Source organism: Cetorhinus maximus, chromosome 13 (assembly GCF_964194155.1).
Source record: "Cetorhinus maximus chromosome 13, sCetMax3.hap1.1, whole genome shotgun sequence".
Lineage (NCBI taxonomy): Eukaryota > Metazoa > Chordata > Chondrichthyes > Lamniformes > Cetorhinidae > Cetorhinus > Cetorhinus maximus.
The window spans coordinates 847614-863465 of NC_135891.1; the positions used below are offsets into that span (position 1 = coordinate 847614).

General features: G+C 43.3%; 1 protein-coding gene across 2 annotated transcripts in view; it reads right to left on the reverse strand.

The window, feature by feature from the left end:
• Window positions 1–1017: 1017 nt before the first annotated feature.
• Window positions 1018–15852, reverse strand: part of rbl1 (retinoblastoma-like 1 (p107)) — a 100458-nt gene continuing 85623 nt past the window's right edge. For both annotated transcript variants that reach the window (XM_078554769.1, XM_078554770.1), the window contains exons 18-22: window positions 14063–14134; window positions 13820–13913; window positions 11940–12154; window positions 8161–8325; window positions 1018–5745 (exon numbers count right to left, since the gene is read on the reverse strand). In XM_078554769.1, the coding sequence (XP_078410895.1) occupies window positions 5575–5745; window positions 8161–8325; window positions 11940–12154; window positions 13820–13913; window positions 14063–14134 (717 nt within the window). In that variant the 3' untranslated portion in view covers window positions 1018–5574. The remainder of the gene's footprint in view (window positions 5746–8160; window positions 8326–11939; window positions 12155–13819; window positions 13914–14062; window positions 14135–15852) is intronic.

Genomic DNA, 15852 nt, shown 5'->3' on the forward strand with positions numbered 1-15852 from the left:
GATAAACCCCAGTTTGGACATGTCCATGTGTCCTGGTTACTATGGGGAGAGAAACTCAAGCAGAAACCTATTGAAACACTGATTTTAACACTTTTCAAAAATGTCTCTCAAAAAAAGGACAGCTGTTTTCTGAGGAGCAGAGAGACAAAAAAGCTACTGCGGTGGGGAAGCAGGCGGGTTGTTTTATGCTACTGACCAAGAAGGATGATTTTAAGAGTTAGTTTTCTGTTTGAAAGGAAGGGAAGAAAACAGATGGAGATCGTGGAGATTTAGGGAATAGGGAATTGCCAAGGTGGACCTTATTGGTGAAAATCCAGAGGATTCGGGCTGAGCATAACGGTTTTCGAAGGACACTGGAAGTTTTGACCCAGCGTGGTGGGGAGAAGCAAGCCTGCTGGAGAGCTGGGAGATACTGTGGAACTGTTCCTGTAGTGTCACACATCTGCCAGAAGTGCGGGAGATCGTGAAAGGAAAAGCCATATTTCGATTATATTAATTAGTTAATCCAAAAGCATGTTTTCTTCAGCTTGATGTATTAGCTGCTTGTTAAGTAACGTTTGATCTATGTTGATTTTGTTTGTTACAGTAAAAGTTGTAAAATGTGAAATCTTGTCCACCAGGTTATTTGTCAGTCACTGGGAAATTCATCTCTTTTTAAAAATTAACGGTCTCTATGGGGATCATAGCAAATATAAAGTCTCTTCCAAAAGAAAATGGCGATTCTGACAGTGCAGTACTCCCTCAATACAGCAGCATGGATTATGCACTCAAGTTTCTGGAGTGGGCCTTGAACCCATGACCTTCTGACATAGAGGCAAGAGTGTTACCCACTGAACCACTGCTGACACCATTAGTGGAATAAATAGCAAATGTTACATGCAAATATTTTTAAAAAGACATTAATCCATGTAAAGCATTAGTGAAACAGTCCAACAGAAAGTAACATCTAATAGAATATAAGACATGCGTCTGGGAATGAAGGTTCTGAGCAGTAAGAATTGACAGAAAAAGAATGACTGGTGGTAAATATTTTTTCTTTTATTAAAACGAAGTCCCAAAAATAGAAGATATATTTAAGCTGGCAGTGTCACTTCTGTCACACACAGGTAAAAAGTGCACTTTACACTAAATGGAAATCTTTGAAAGTCATCATAAGATGTTTTAGTATTCAATAAAATACACAATCTCCCATTTCTCCTCATTGTTTGGCCATTTTTCTCATTGGAAGCCCAGTGCATCACACTACAAGCTGTCAATTCCTGGTGGGCAGCAGTGGGGGAATTGAGAAAATTCCTCAGCTCACTATATGTTGGAGGAAGAGGGGAAGAGTTCCTCTGGCAGCTATATGTTAGCAACACTAAATATAACAGCAAGATTTTGTCCGATAACTGGATCAATGATCATTACCATTTATCACACAGCTCTCTGGATATCAGACAGTAGAATTTCAATGGGAATTTCTCCCAATCTCCTGCAAATGTTGACAGAAATCTTGTTGAAACAGTGCAAATGGCAAGTCATGCCATTCCTATGGGATTTCTGTTGCAGTTATGATGATCGGGAAAACCCATAGAAATTCTACTCCTATATATTTAGGACGCTGCAAACATATAACTACCCTCAGAAATGTTTTCCCCACTGCCCATCTGTAGAACCCAGAAGTAAAACTGATATAAGGAACTTCGCTGCCAAACAATGGGCTGCCTCACCAGATTGAGTGTTTGAAGTTGAGCTGCTGAGTAGTGGAGACTATCCTCCCAGCAGAAGGGAGAGAAGTTAGGAGTTCCTCATCTGTCTGCCCTCTCCTCCAAACTCCCCTCTGGTCTAGGGACATAGCTGGAAGTGGTAAGCTAGCTGGTAATGTTCAGGGAGGATTAAAACAAATCCTTAAAAAAAAAACCTAAAATCCGGGGCAAGAAAAAAATAAATCAGAATTGATAATTTCCTTAACATTTTCTTTTACACATAAAAGCTGAAATTGTCTCTTAGTTCCATACACAAAGCATTCAAAGTACAAATATTAATGCATAGGATAATCTAAAACTTAAGCTCTATACAAATATACATGATAATGACAACTCCCACCCTCTTTTTCGCAACAGAAAATATATGTAGAAAGGAGAGAAAGGCGCGTGTAGATGCTACACAATATATATATATTAAAACACCGTAGCTTATCGCAATAGTGATAAACACACAGACCTTGCAGGAGTCACTTAGGAATCCTCGGAGAACCCTCTAGAGATGGAGCACTTATTGCTGCTGGTCAGAAAGTCAATTGAAAGCTGTAACACCCTACAAATATAGATAAAATCAAGTATCTGTGGAATAATGGGATAACACTGGAGTCTTTTCTGTGTGTGGTCAGGGAGGGATTAATAATATAAGGGAGGGAACAAAACACCACTGATATATGAAGGTCTACACCTGAAGTGTTAACCTATCTTTCTCTTTCAGAAACTGACTGGCCTGCTGTGTATTCTTAATACTATTGACTTTAGGTTATTAGTGAATTTCTTAAACTCAGCTAATAATCTAGTGTGGCCCAAAATGTTACCCACTGTTTGAAAATAGCACCAGTAAGGATCCTTATTGTTTCAAACATATTTAATATTTCTCATGAATTTTTCTGCTCACTAATATCAGGTCAGATAAAACTTTGGTTTGATTCACAATAAAGCTCACTCTATTCTGTCCAACATTGTACCTCTGCACAGCAGCAATGTGACACTTACTATTTCCTAAACCTTGGGGTATGGGAGCGGTTACAGTCTTTTTAGAATCTGGGTCCAGTCTCTGTGATGGACTCAGTAATTGGATACTTCAATTGGTCAGAAAGGCAGGTCTGCATACTGCTGGATGCATCGGTGTCTGCTGGCACTGTCGAGGCCTTTCGTGCCCGGTGGGGGCTGGGGTGCTTTAATGACCCTCTTAATCACATTTTGATTTTATGTTTGTAAGTTTTATTTAAACTTTGTCTTTGGTTTTACAGCTAACCTAACTTAGGGGCTGTGTTTACTTTATCCCTCATTTTGTTAATTTAGTTTAATTGTTCGACTCTGAAAGAGTTACTGTTGGATGCATGGCCAGCCAGCCAGACGAGCTCACTAATTGAATGACAAGGATAAGACCAAGTCAATGCCTTAATGGGGCGGGGGGAATGGTAGTTGCAGGAACAGTGGGAATTATATCAACGCTCCAGCTGCACTGTTTCAAATCATAGAATCAAAGTGCAGGAGGCATTCGGCCCATTGAATCTGCACCTGCTCTTTTGAAGACCAACCCATTCCCTAGTTCTTTCTCTGTATCCCTGCAGGTTTTCCCTCCTTCAAGTGTTTATCCAATTCCCCGTTAAAAACTACAATTGAATCTATTTCCACTACCCTATCATTAGTTAATGACTATGATAGCTTTACAACCTGGGTAAGTGGGGTGTGTCTCTCCAGGAGAGAGTTTGCATTCTGTATCAGGCAAACACAAACTTTACTGAAATGGAGTCCACAGTAACTGGTCTTGGAGGCTCTTAAAACTTGTGATGTGCTTCCACATTTTAAAAAATTCTTTCATGAGGTGTGAGCATCGCTGGCCAGCATTTACGGCCCATCCCTTATTGCCCTTGAGAAGGTGGTGGTGAGCCACCTTCTTGAACTCCTACGGCCCATGTGACAGACATCGAGTTAGGTAAAGAAAAAAAATTATCTGTCAACTTTGTGATCTGATCAAAGCTGTCAATTTAGGGGCTGTTTTGAGCTGTGGACGCAGAGGAACTGAAACTGCCCAAATTCATTAAAAATAGAAAACAGGGTGTTTCCTCTTATCTGGGGTTACATTCAAATACAATTTGCAGGTGACAGGACAATGTTTAATCTCACTGTACCACTCGATTCCCCGGGATATCACCTGATGCTTCATTAGCACAAGATCACCATCACTGGGAGAAAGTGAGTGTCACATCTATGAAAATGTGATATGTTAATGCTTTCTGCAACACACGAATAGCATCCTTGGGACATGTAGAGGTTTTGGCAACTATGGCTACAAGATTTTAAAATATCGAGGAGTGTAAATGCCAAAGTCCACATGGATACAGATGTACATTTAAAATTTTAAAGGCAGATAGGAAAATACACTATTCTCACCAAGACAGGAGAAAAGGGGCAACAGATTGGCATGAAAATTCTGCAAGGCATCAGGTTTACTGGAAAGGCTGTTCCTCACAATCCCTCTTCAGGCAGAAACCCAGCGAAAAACAGATTCATGAAAATTCTAATACCACCTCCCAACTGCATTGCGTGCTCTACGGTCTATACTACTCCTGGTTAAAGTCGGAACTAAAATTAACAACTAAAATTCTCAGTAAAGATTACAAATTCAAGGTAAACTGGAATGAGTGCTTTATTCATGCCCAACCACCTCAGCTAAACTTAAAAGAATCAGTCAGTGCAGTGATGGCAATAAGGCACTTTATAGCTGATGTCACTGACTGGCACTAATACTGACAGTCTCAGGGGCCACAGGATGGAGGCTATGTGAAATGAGAAAATGTCACACTGATGCAGTAAGGTGCTCTCCTGAGATTGGTGCTGCAGTAAATTGGGACAAACAGGAGAGAGCGCAACTCTGCACTGGTGCTTTACCTGACTCAGAAGATGGTTGGAGCTGGAACAGGGTGTCCAAAATGGAAACTGTTCCATTTCCCCGGCACCAGGATCCCTCCGTTAAACAAGCATAAAACTTGCACAAAAGGCTCCAGATTCTATTAATCCACTGCTCTAAGGCACCTTCTGGGCAACACATGGGAGATTAGTGCAACTGTGTTCACTGTAGGTGAGTAGGCTGTCAGTACGGAGAGTCATTCAGCTCCATAATAAGTGAAGTGGAACACTGCAGCTATTCTAGGGGACAGGAATTATAAAGTGCATTCCACTCTCTGAGAATTCATGGCATCGGGTGGTGTTGGTGAATTATAGCACTTTGCTGAGAAGCTGCTAGGCTGTCTCAGTTTGGTTAAGTTTTTATTTACTTGATCCCCCATCACAAAAATAATCACACATAATTATAAAATGTTAGCTTTGTGAAACTTCCTTGTACCTACAATAACTGCCAGCAACCTAAATCCAAACCAATCACTGAAAACATGCCGGCCAAGCTAAGCTACAGATATCCCAAAGGCTCTCTTTCTGACGTCTGAAACTATTATTTAACTGCATTCAAGGTCAAAGCATACTTCAGGCAACTGTGAAACTGGCACTGGTATGAAATGTTGATTCCTTGCTCTTGACGAACAGTTGCACACACAGCACGCCCAGAGAGTGAGATTTCTGATGATTGATTTGGAGACATTTTAGTAGCCTATGACCCTTGTATTCAATGTCTATTCTCAATGAATAACTGATTTCAGGGAAAAGGTGTACACAGGGGTCTGGTGGCCATGCCCAACCTGATGGCTGAATGTGGCAGGTTTCTAGGATTTCTACACATAATAATACTCTATATTCTCATACAAATCTGATCCTAGGAACTCTACATAATAAACCCTAAGCAGAACAAGCGTTATGTTGTGCGGCATTGCTTTCAGCGGTTTGCCCGCTCGCTGACGACATCCTGCAGTCGCTTTAACAAAATGTCATCGTTTTCTTGGCAGAGACATTTTGCTGGAGACTCGCTGTCACTTTCCATGGTGAACGCCCGCTTTCTGCTCAGCCGCTCGCCCTGTTTGATCATACAGTTGATATCCCTGAGATTCTGTGAAAATTTCGAAACAAGAGAAACAGACAACTAATCATCAATTAAATTATGACTGGAATTTTTATAATTCCAACTTTTAACATGCAGATATTTTATCCCCTCCCTCCAATTTTGTTGCCTTATCCCTCCTCCAAAGTACTGAGCTACAGTTCCATAGGTGAATTGGGTAATCTAGTAAGTGACCTGAAAAGTCATTCTCCACATGTGATCCAGAGGTGGGTAAGCCATCACAATTGACTTTAACCTCGGCCAATATCTGCATACTAAGATGTGCACACAGAGGCACTCCTGCACACACACAGAGAGACACAGACATGAAACAGCAATCACAATGGAGAATTTCATCTGAATTTTCTTTTCTCTGGCTGAAACATACTGAAGCAAACTGTGGTGTCCTCATGGCCTCCTTGGCTGAGATGACATAATTCAGCAGAGGCCTGGCATCACAAGATAATTAAAGATGATGAGAGCCATTGGCTCATGTTCATTCATCCAAAAAATCCGACAGTTCACCTATTGCAGCATTTAATTGCCTCTTGAATGATTCAACACAACTAGTATTTATATAGCACCTTTGATGTAGTGAAACATCCCACAGCACTTCACAGAAGCATTTTAAACAAAATCTGACACTGAACCATATAAGGAGATATTAGGGCAGGTGACCAAAATTTGGTCAATTGAGCCCCAACCGCAAATTCACACTAGCTGGCCAGTTAACGGCCAGTCAGCATGAAAGGTGCGCTGAGAAGCTCAGTGCTGCCGCGGTGGGGGCGGGAGAAGGGCGAAGGCTAAAGTCTGCACATGCGTGGGGGAGTACACACTGAAAGCTCTCTGAGGGCACAAAGCTGCCTCAGGGAGCTGAAAAATCGTACACACATAAATAAAGATTTTAAAAATGATATAAACATGTCCCCACATGTCCCTCTTCATGTGACTGAGTCACATGTTAAAAGTGATGTTAAAAATGTCTTTATTGTGTTTTTATTTACTGTTGGAAACCTCATCCTGCCTGTGGATGAGGTTTCGTAAAAATGCAAAGGCCACCTGGCCTATTCGCCCACCCGCCAACCGTAAGGTTGGACAGGTAGCGGAAAATACAAATTAATTATTTGCTTAAGGGCTTTAAAAGGCCTCTTAATTGCCAGTGGGTGCGCTGCCGACTCTTGCGTGCTCCCACCGACCGAAATATCGCGTAGGATGACGTTGGGACGCTTGCCCGGCGTCACTGCGCACTATTTTACTCCTGATCGGGTTGGGCGCACACCCATGCAGGACGTAAAATTCTGCCCTTGGAAAGGAGAATTTCCAGTTTTCAATCCTTCCTACTTTTTAACTAGCTGAACTTTGTGCCCTCCTGCCCTATTCCAGCAATTTAATTTGAAGTAAAATTCCACAGCTCCCATTCTCTAATATAAGATCACACCTCAGAGACACTTTTCAAGGCCAAGAAGCTCAGGTTGCTCCTGTCTTTTGTTACAACACACTCCTCACATTGGGGGTCAGGCTTGTGGCTCTTTCCTGTACTTTGGCCCCAGTACCTGAACATCTGCTTGTGTCCTGGTGACCACAACAGCCCTCAAGATGTGCTTTGAATGGAATCCTATACAGGCTGATCACCCAGACACCACTTACTTGGATTTATATTCTACTAATTTGGCTACATAGTTCAATATCCTATTAGTTCTAGTGAACGAGGAAACGCCTAAGTCTTTTCAACTTTATCCGTTGCTATTCAACGCCATTTACCATGTACATGTGTTGTCGATTTTTGTGTGTGTACCATTATACACTTATCTGCGTTAAATTTTATCAGTCACTATTCTGCCACACACATATTTTGTCCAGTTAATTCCATAATTTCTGAGATGCGGCCTTTAATCTTGGGACCTTCCTTGTGTGAATGGTTCAGTATGACAGCGTACTACTCAGGTTATTACAGATCACTACTTACACAAGCTTCCAATGAGGGAGAGAAAATGGACCAACCACCTTTAGTTTCTCATTTGCCTCTGAGGTCAGGCACAGGCTATTAAAGGAGCAAGTTAGTCATCCACTCACTTCCCCAGTAGCACAACTGACTGGTGCAATTAAAAAAGTTGCTAAAAATGCAGTTTATTTCCTAGCATGCCTTTGGTAGAACTGTCGAAGGCTTCATAAACATCCTTAAGAGCCTCCAGCCATTACCCTGATCAACTTTCTGGATACTTTGGCCATTTTTCCACGGGAAAGATTTGGAAAATGTTACCTTTAATGTTGTGTTTTAAAGGATAGAGCATTACTGCAAGGAAATAAAGTAGCCAGAGATATTACATAGTTAAGATGCTAATGATCTAATTTAAAAAAAAGATATTTAATCTGCTAAATAAACCTGAAACAGAACCACAAACGTGACCGTGAGCAACAACTCACCTTTGATGGGCTCCGGTTAAATTTGTACATCATGGCTGTGCGTGGTGTGAGGGAGGTGCCATTCTTGTGAGGGGAGATATAGACCGCATGTCGCTGTGATATCCGTCGTGGAGATACAGGATGGGGTTTAACATTTGGAAAAGGTGACAATGGCGGAGCTTCCACCTGTCAAGGTCAAAGTCAAAAGCTGTAGTTTGATGCTGATACAATGGAATTAAAATCCATACAGCCAGTTTTAAAAACCAGTTATTAAACAATCCCAAAGGTGATTATTCGGGAATCATGCCTGGAGTCTATTCCACATACCATGATATACAAAGGCTTCCCTACACATGGATTTCTTCACCCCACTACCAGCCAAACTAGTTTTTCCCAAGCACCATCCCAACGGATACAAGAAGGTGCAATTGGATATAGCAGACCAAGAAGTATTTTCCAAACATTTTCCCACAAGGAAGGAAGCACTGTAACCCCTTTGCACTTCTTCATAGTATTGTTACAAATATGACAGGGACTTACAATTGGGTTTTGTTCGAGCTGCTGGCCTTAATAGTCATTTACATACCCACTGGAACCTTACCAAACACCTCAGATGATGAAAATGGTCACCGTTGCCTTGAAGGACGAACAGGATTCATGGTAGCAAGGCTGTAATGGGCACCCAGCAGTGTGAGAAGACAAATCTGGGCCATTACACTGCTGGTTTGTCAATGTACTGCAATGTGATGTCACTGTCTACTATTTCTTAGAAGAAATATTCTGGGTCAACCTTTTGGATTTTTTCAATCATTTTTCCACAGGAAGGATTTGGAAAATATTACACTCAATTTTAAAGGATAAAGCAATACTTTAAGGGAAGAAAGGAATACGACACAGTACACAGTTAAGAAGCTGATGAGCTCATTTCAATGGAAATAGTAATCAATTTGGTGGCATGTCTCCATAGTTCATTGTGCTGGAAGGTTTTTGATCTCTCTGACTGTAAGTGATAGGAATAAAGCATTGTCAGGCACTTAAAAATCAGTCCAGCTTTTGCAACAGAAACTGTAGCTGACGAAAAAGCAGGGTCAAAAAGTCAGGATGCAAAGGAGCTGATCTGTTTAAGTTAATCAAAACAACCCGCTCAAATGGGATAATCAGGTGGCACATAGTCTTTTTTCATCTAGCAATTCCTATGATATATATGAATCTGATCAACAGCTATCACTCTGTATGTTCACCTTATCAGGGAATAAAGCAGCTCAACAATTTGAACCAAACTTTGCCTCATTTCTTCATTAGCTCCACAGATGCTGTCAGATCTGCTGAGTTTTACCAGCATTTTTTGTTTTTGTTTCAGATTTCCAGCATCAGCAGTATTTTGCATTTATATTTGCCTCATTTCTTGTCAGATCGGTCTGTGTTCAGGGAGATTTAATAAATACACATGCAAAACACATGGGGTTGAAACTTCAGGTCTCGCTAGAGGTGGGAATGGAGGTGGATGGGGGTACAAAAATACTGGCGCTGGCCAGGGTACCAGTTTCCCGGCACCAGGATTCACCAGAGTGGGGAGAGGGCAACCCTGTTATCCCCTGATCCATTAACAGTGCCAATTAAAATTGTTAATCATGCTCATTGGGAGCATTAATAGGCATATTCTAATTCTGATGGGGGCACAGGGGCTGCTTGAGCTGTCTGGTGATCAGGTGAACAAAGGTGGACACACAGCAGGGAGCCAGTCATGGCCGCCCCAGGGAATTAGGCGAGTCCCATGAAATGGTGAATGGCGCAGAGGGGGACTTGGCACTGGCACACATGTGCCATCCAGTCAAAGTAGGCTGCAGGCAGGGTGGGCAGTGAGCGCTCGAGCAGTGCAGGGGGTTGTCACCCTACTGGCATCGCAAGGCTACCAAACGCAACTGGTGGGCCACCTGAGCACAAGGAAGGCAGCAGCTGGCAATGGGGTCATGACTCTCAGATTTTGGGTCCACTAGCGATGAGAAGCAACATCCTCCTCAGGAAGGGCAGAGCTCCTGGCATCAGGAGCTCCAAGTCAATTAAAGGGGTACCCTTGTGAAAAACAAGGTTGGGGGGGTTGTGTGGGGACAGGCGCAAACCCGATTGGCGCCCTTCATTGGGTCCATGCCGCCATTTTAAGTAGGCGGGCCAATTAAGGCCTGCAAAGTGTGACGCTTGCCTGGAAACGCTGAGCGCTCCCTGTGTGGGCCGGGGGGTGGGATTCCCTGAGTCGGGGCCAGCGCTTTTTCGCACATGCACGCAAAAGAGTGCAGAAATCTCCCTGAGGCACGGAGGTGCCTCAGAGAGATCAGTTTGATATTTAAAAACTGAAATAAATGAATTAAAAACTTTTAAAACGTGTCCCCTCATATGACACTGTCACATGAGCTGGGACATGTCAAAGAATTATTTAAAAATTTTTTATTGAATTTTAAAACACTTCATGAAACCTCATCCCGCCTGTGGATGCTGCACGCCCGCTGAACTGAAAATTTAAATGATGCGTGGTGACATCGGGACGCCCGTCCGCGTCACCGCACGTCATTTTATGTTCGGTGAGCGGACCCTGCCTCCACTCGCCGACCAGAGAGTTCAACATCCTGGGGGTTACTATTGACCAGAAACTGAACTGGACTAGCCATATAAATACTGTGGCTACAAGAGCAGGTCAGAGACTAGGAATCTTGTGAGGAGTAACTCACCTCCTGACTCCCCAAAGTCTGTCCACCATCTACAAGGCACAAGTCAGGAGTGTGATTGAATACTCCCCACTTGCCTGGATGAGTGCAGCTCCCACAACAGTGAAGAAGCTTAACACAATCCAGGACAAAGCAGCCCCGCTTGATTGACATCCACAAACATTCACTCCCTCCACCACCGACACACAGTAGCAGCAGTGTGTACCATCTACAAGATGCACTGCAGAAATTCACCAAGGCTCCTTCGATAGCACCTTCCAAACCCACGACCACTACCATCTAGAAGGACAAGGGCAGCAGATAGATGGGAACGCCACCACCTGGAAGTTCCCCTCCAAGCCACTCACCATCCTGACTTGGAAATATATCACCATCCCTTCACAGTCGCTGGGTCAAAATCCTGGAACTCCCTTCCTAACAGCACTCTGGGTGTACCTACACCACATGGACTGCAGCGGTTCAAGAAAGCAGCTCACCACCACCTTCTCAAGGGCAACTAGGGATGGGCAATAAATGCTGGCCCAGCCAGCGAAGCCCACATCCCGGGAATGAATAAAAAAAACACATGCAATTCCTGCTTTATGAGTTCAGTTAAAATGGCTCCCAATATATCAACAATGTTTAATCTTTTGAACAGAGCAGTGCCCTCAAAGCCACAATCTCTCCCACATACTATTGGGCGTAAAAGCCAAGTGTATTATGCTGAAGGGAGACATCTGAACTCTGTTTTATCATTTACATCCAAAGCCAATGGGATGGATTTGCAGAATGGAAGCCACAAAAAACTCGTAAAAACCCTAGAATAGGACACAATGAAATGAAATTTAACTTACTCAGCCACTGAAAACCATGGTTCAGCTAATGGGATGATTATAGCCCCTTTTTTGCAGCCAAAGCAAGTTGTTAGTTTCTTGCAAAAACAGACTTGCAGTATGCGGTCCCCAGAACACCAGTTATAAAGCAATGCAGGAAGCCCATCAAATAAGAAAGGAATTTGACTTTTGAAATTATTGTGCACATGGAGCACTTTCATACTTCAGGAATGCTGATTAGCAGTCTCAAACAATCATGTTCACTTACCCCACACTCCAGTTTCACATTGGAGTACTTCAGTGCAAACTCTTTAATCCTGTTCACATAGATACCATTATAGAACTTAATGAGATCACCCCGCTCTTCCTCCATAGCTGCAGGATACTTGTTGGACAATCTAGTTGCAGACACTGGAGGGTTGCTTGCCTCGCCAGGACGATGTGCACTGTTATTTTTTGAGCTAGGATCATCACTACTGGGCACTAGAAGTGGCAGAAAAAAGGAAAATAAAATAGTTATTCTCAGGTTAGGATAGATTTCCTAAAATAACTGATCACTCCAGAAAGAAATTGTAATTTCTTATTCCATTTCCAGTGAAAATCAAAGCAATTGTACCAGGAGTGTAATTTCAATTAATTTTAGTGTTTCCTAAGGTATAGGAAATTAGTGCTGGGAAATATAACACGTTTTCAGTGCTCCCAGATCAGAAGGGTAAAGAATAAAGGACCTTCGGCTCTAGTGCTAGGGGGTTGGAGTTTAAAAATAGGGAAGTCTTGTTATAACTGTACAGGGTGTTGGTGAGGCCTCACCTGGAGTACTGTGTACAGTTTTGGTCCTCGTATTTAAGAAATGATATACTGGCATTGGAGCCTGCATTGGGATGAAGAGGTTGACTCATCAAGAATGGCTAAACAGTTTAGGCCTTTATTCATTAGAGTTTAGAAGAATAAGGGGTGGTTTTACTGAAACTTACAAGATTCTGAGGGGGCTTGACAAGGTAGATATTGAGAGGTTTCCACTAGTAGGAGAATCTCGAGCAAGGGGACATTGTCAGGGAATAAGGGGACACTCATTTAAAGCTGAGATGAGAAGTAATTTCTTCTCTCAGAGGGTAGTGAATGTCTGGAATTCTCTACCACAGAGAGTTGTGGAGGCTAGATCACTGAAAGTATTTAAAGAGGAGGTAGATAGATTTTTGAAATATCCGGGAGTTGAGGCCTGGGGCAGATCATCCATGATCTTATTGAATGGCAGGGCAGGCTTGAGGGGCCGAATGGCCTACTCCTGCTCCTATTTCTTATGTTCTGCCCCAGCCCAGCAACATGCTTTAATTTCAATCTTAGAAGAGCATTCCTTTAAAAATTTCAATTTCTCACACCTTCCCTTTACTCTCCTGGCAGAATAATATATGGTGTGAGGGCACTGAAGGAGGAAGAGAACCAACATCTCAAAACACCAGACTGAGTTCAGGTGTCTGACTATTTATAATTAAATAGTATCACTCAGAGGGGAGGAGGAATGGTACATATAGAGCTTGTTTCTAATCTATCACAGTAACAGCTTGCATTAATGAAGCACCTTTAATGTAGAAAAAGGATTCTCACAGAGTTGTAGAATCACAGAAACAGTACAGAAAGTTGTCATTTGGCTCTTGTGTCCGTGCTAGCTTTCTGCAAGGGCAACTCACCCACACACCTATCATTTCCCTGTAGCCCTAATCTAACCTAATAAACCAAAGAGGGATCGCCAAAGACCTGGTCAGAAAAGTGGGATTTAAGGAAGATTTGGAGAGAGAGGGAAGCGGAAAGATTTAGGGAGGGAATTCAAGCATGTTGAATAGAAATCGGTCCCGTTGAAAAAATTCTTTCAAATTATCAACAGTCACAGATTGCAACTCTTTTGAGTACAATCGCAGTTCTTGGTTTCCAGGAGTGGGACACGAACCCACAACCTTCTGATTCAAAGGCGAGGGTGCTATGGACTGAGCCACAGCTGACATCTCTATCGGTCCCGTTGAAACTGAACAACTTCTTTCTCTGCCTCAATCCCTTCTCCATGTTAAATTTGAACCAGCTGTTAACTCAGGAAAGTTCCAAAAATTATCACAGAGAATATTGGAATTCCCATAGTGGAGCAATATGACTCACTCTGCTCTTCCATGTTTTCATCTTCCCCTGTGTGCTCTTCAATACCTGTCATCCTCAACCATCTCCCTTCTTTAAGGAGAACACTTCTGTACACCTGAATAAAATTAATGCAAAATTATTACACGAAGCAGGAGGTGCTTGCAGAAAATGAACTAGTGAGGCTTCTTCATAATTTTTAGTTCAAAGGACTAAACAACCAAGCATGAAGAAGGGATAAAATCAATATAAGGAATGCAAACTCACATGGCTATTGGCTTGGGGTTGGCTTCTGTAACATTTCATTATATCTGTGAAAGACTTGTCCTCCTTAGTAACCTGTAAAGACAGTATGTGGTAACATGATAACAACCAACTGATTTCCTGTGGCATTGCGAACAGAGACGTGTTTGGCCAGTAATATGGAGGCCTGGACTAATAATCAAAATTGAATTTAGTTTTGAAAAAGCTGGAAATCAACAGCTGGTATCCATAATTAACTTGAAGCTGACAGATTGTCATAAAAATCCTACTGGTTCACTAATGTCGTTTAGGGATGGAAACTTCCTGTTCTTACCTGGTCTGAGTGAAATGCGACTCCAGTTTGGCATCAGTGTGGCTGACTCTTAAATGTCCTCTGAAGTGCATAACAAACCCCTCGGTTGTATCAAAATTGCTGCAGCAATTCAGGAAAAAGGCCCACCACTGCCTTCTCAAGGCAGCTAAGGATGGACATAAACGCTGGCACTGCCAGTGAAGGTCACGGCTTGAGAAAGGTTTAAAATAATTCTGTTCTTCTCAGCCCTCGCGCTCAACTCACATCCCTTTCCCAGAAAGTTTAGAGTTAGAGACTTTGGGCTGGATTTTGCCCTGATCCTGATGCTGTGGTAATTTACGGCACCGGCGGAGTGAGGGGGGGGGGGGGGGGGGGGGGGGGGGGGGAGGGGGGAGAGAGAGAGAATAGTGAAAGAGGGTTAACCAGTAACAAGTCACAGTTGGGAGTTGGTGCTGGCAGGGAGCTTGAGGGTGCCATTTTGAAAGGGTAGTCTGTGCATTCAGACTGCTGCACACAGAGAATGCTGCAGAAGGGGTGCAGCAGAAAGTGGAGTGGGGTGCTGGCTGCAGTGTGAGGAAGGGTGGCTCCATGCTTCACAGACACCACCCTAGAGATACTTCTACAAGCAGTTTTGGAAAGAAAGAGATACTATTCTCACAGGATGGGAGGAGGAGTGTCATTGCAGGAGGGAGAGAGATGTGATGGCAGCAAGTGTGAATACTTCTCATCTGTCTTTCTGTGTCACCTCTGTGGTCCATGATCATCATATGAAGCTCAAGAGCATGTACAGGCAGGAGGAAGAGGGGGAATAGGCATGTCATTAGCAGTGCACAGTTCTCCCACAGGGCCAGTGGCAGAGGTGGCACAGCAGAGAGCACTGAATTCAGCAGGAGCCTTGGTGGAAAAGGTGCCATCTGAGGATGCACCATCATATCAGTCCAACACACCCTCTACCAGAGCACTCTCACACTGGTGAGGCATGATGCCCTGTCAGAATGCGTGTAGCCAGGCCCCATTGGAGGATTGAGGACTGGCCCAGTAGTGCTCAGCAAATGCTGAGACTCAGGAGTCACTAACAAAGCAGGTGCTTATAGAGCAGCAGTGGGAAATGTGAGGACATCTGTTAGAGGCCTGGAGATGGAGCCCATGAAAGGAGTGTCAGGGGTTGAAGCACATGAATGGATGATGGGTTGGGCTCTTCACGAAGCCTGTGACATGGTGATGGCATTCCACTGCATGTCACCAGGGCAACTACAGGGTGCAGGCTGGCTCTGGTCTAGTGGCAGTATGGGAGTTTCACCAGTTCATCTTCTCTTTGCTGTGCTAGATTGTGCAGAGCACAGTACACCACCATGATATGCGAGGCCCATGAGGGTTGTTTTGGGGGGTTTCCCCTAGGGCAATCTAAACATCTAAAGCACATTTTCAGTAATCCAATTGCCAGCTCAATTGTCAACCTAGTTGTTAGATGTCTGCAGTTGTATGAACCACCTGCCTCGGT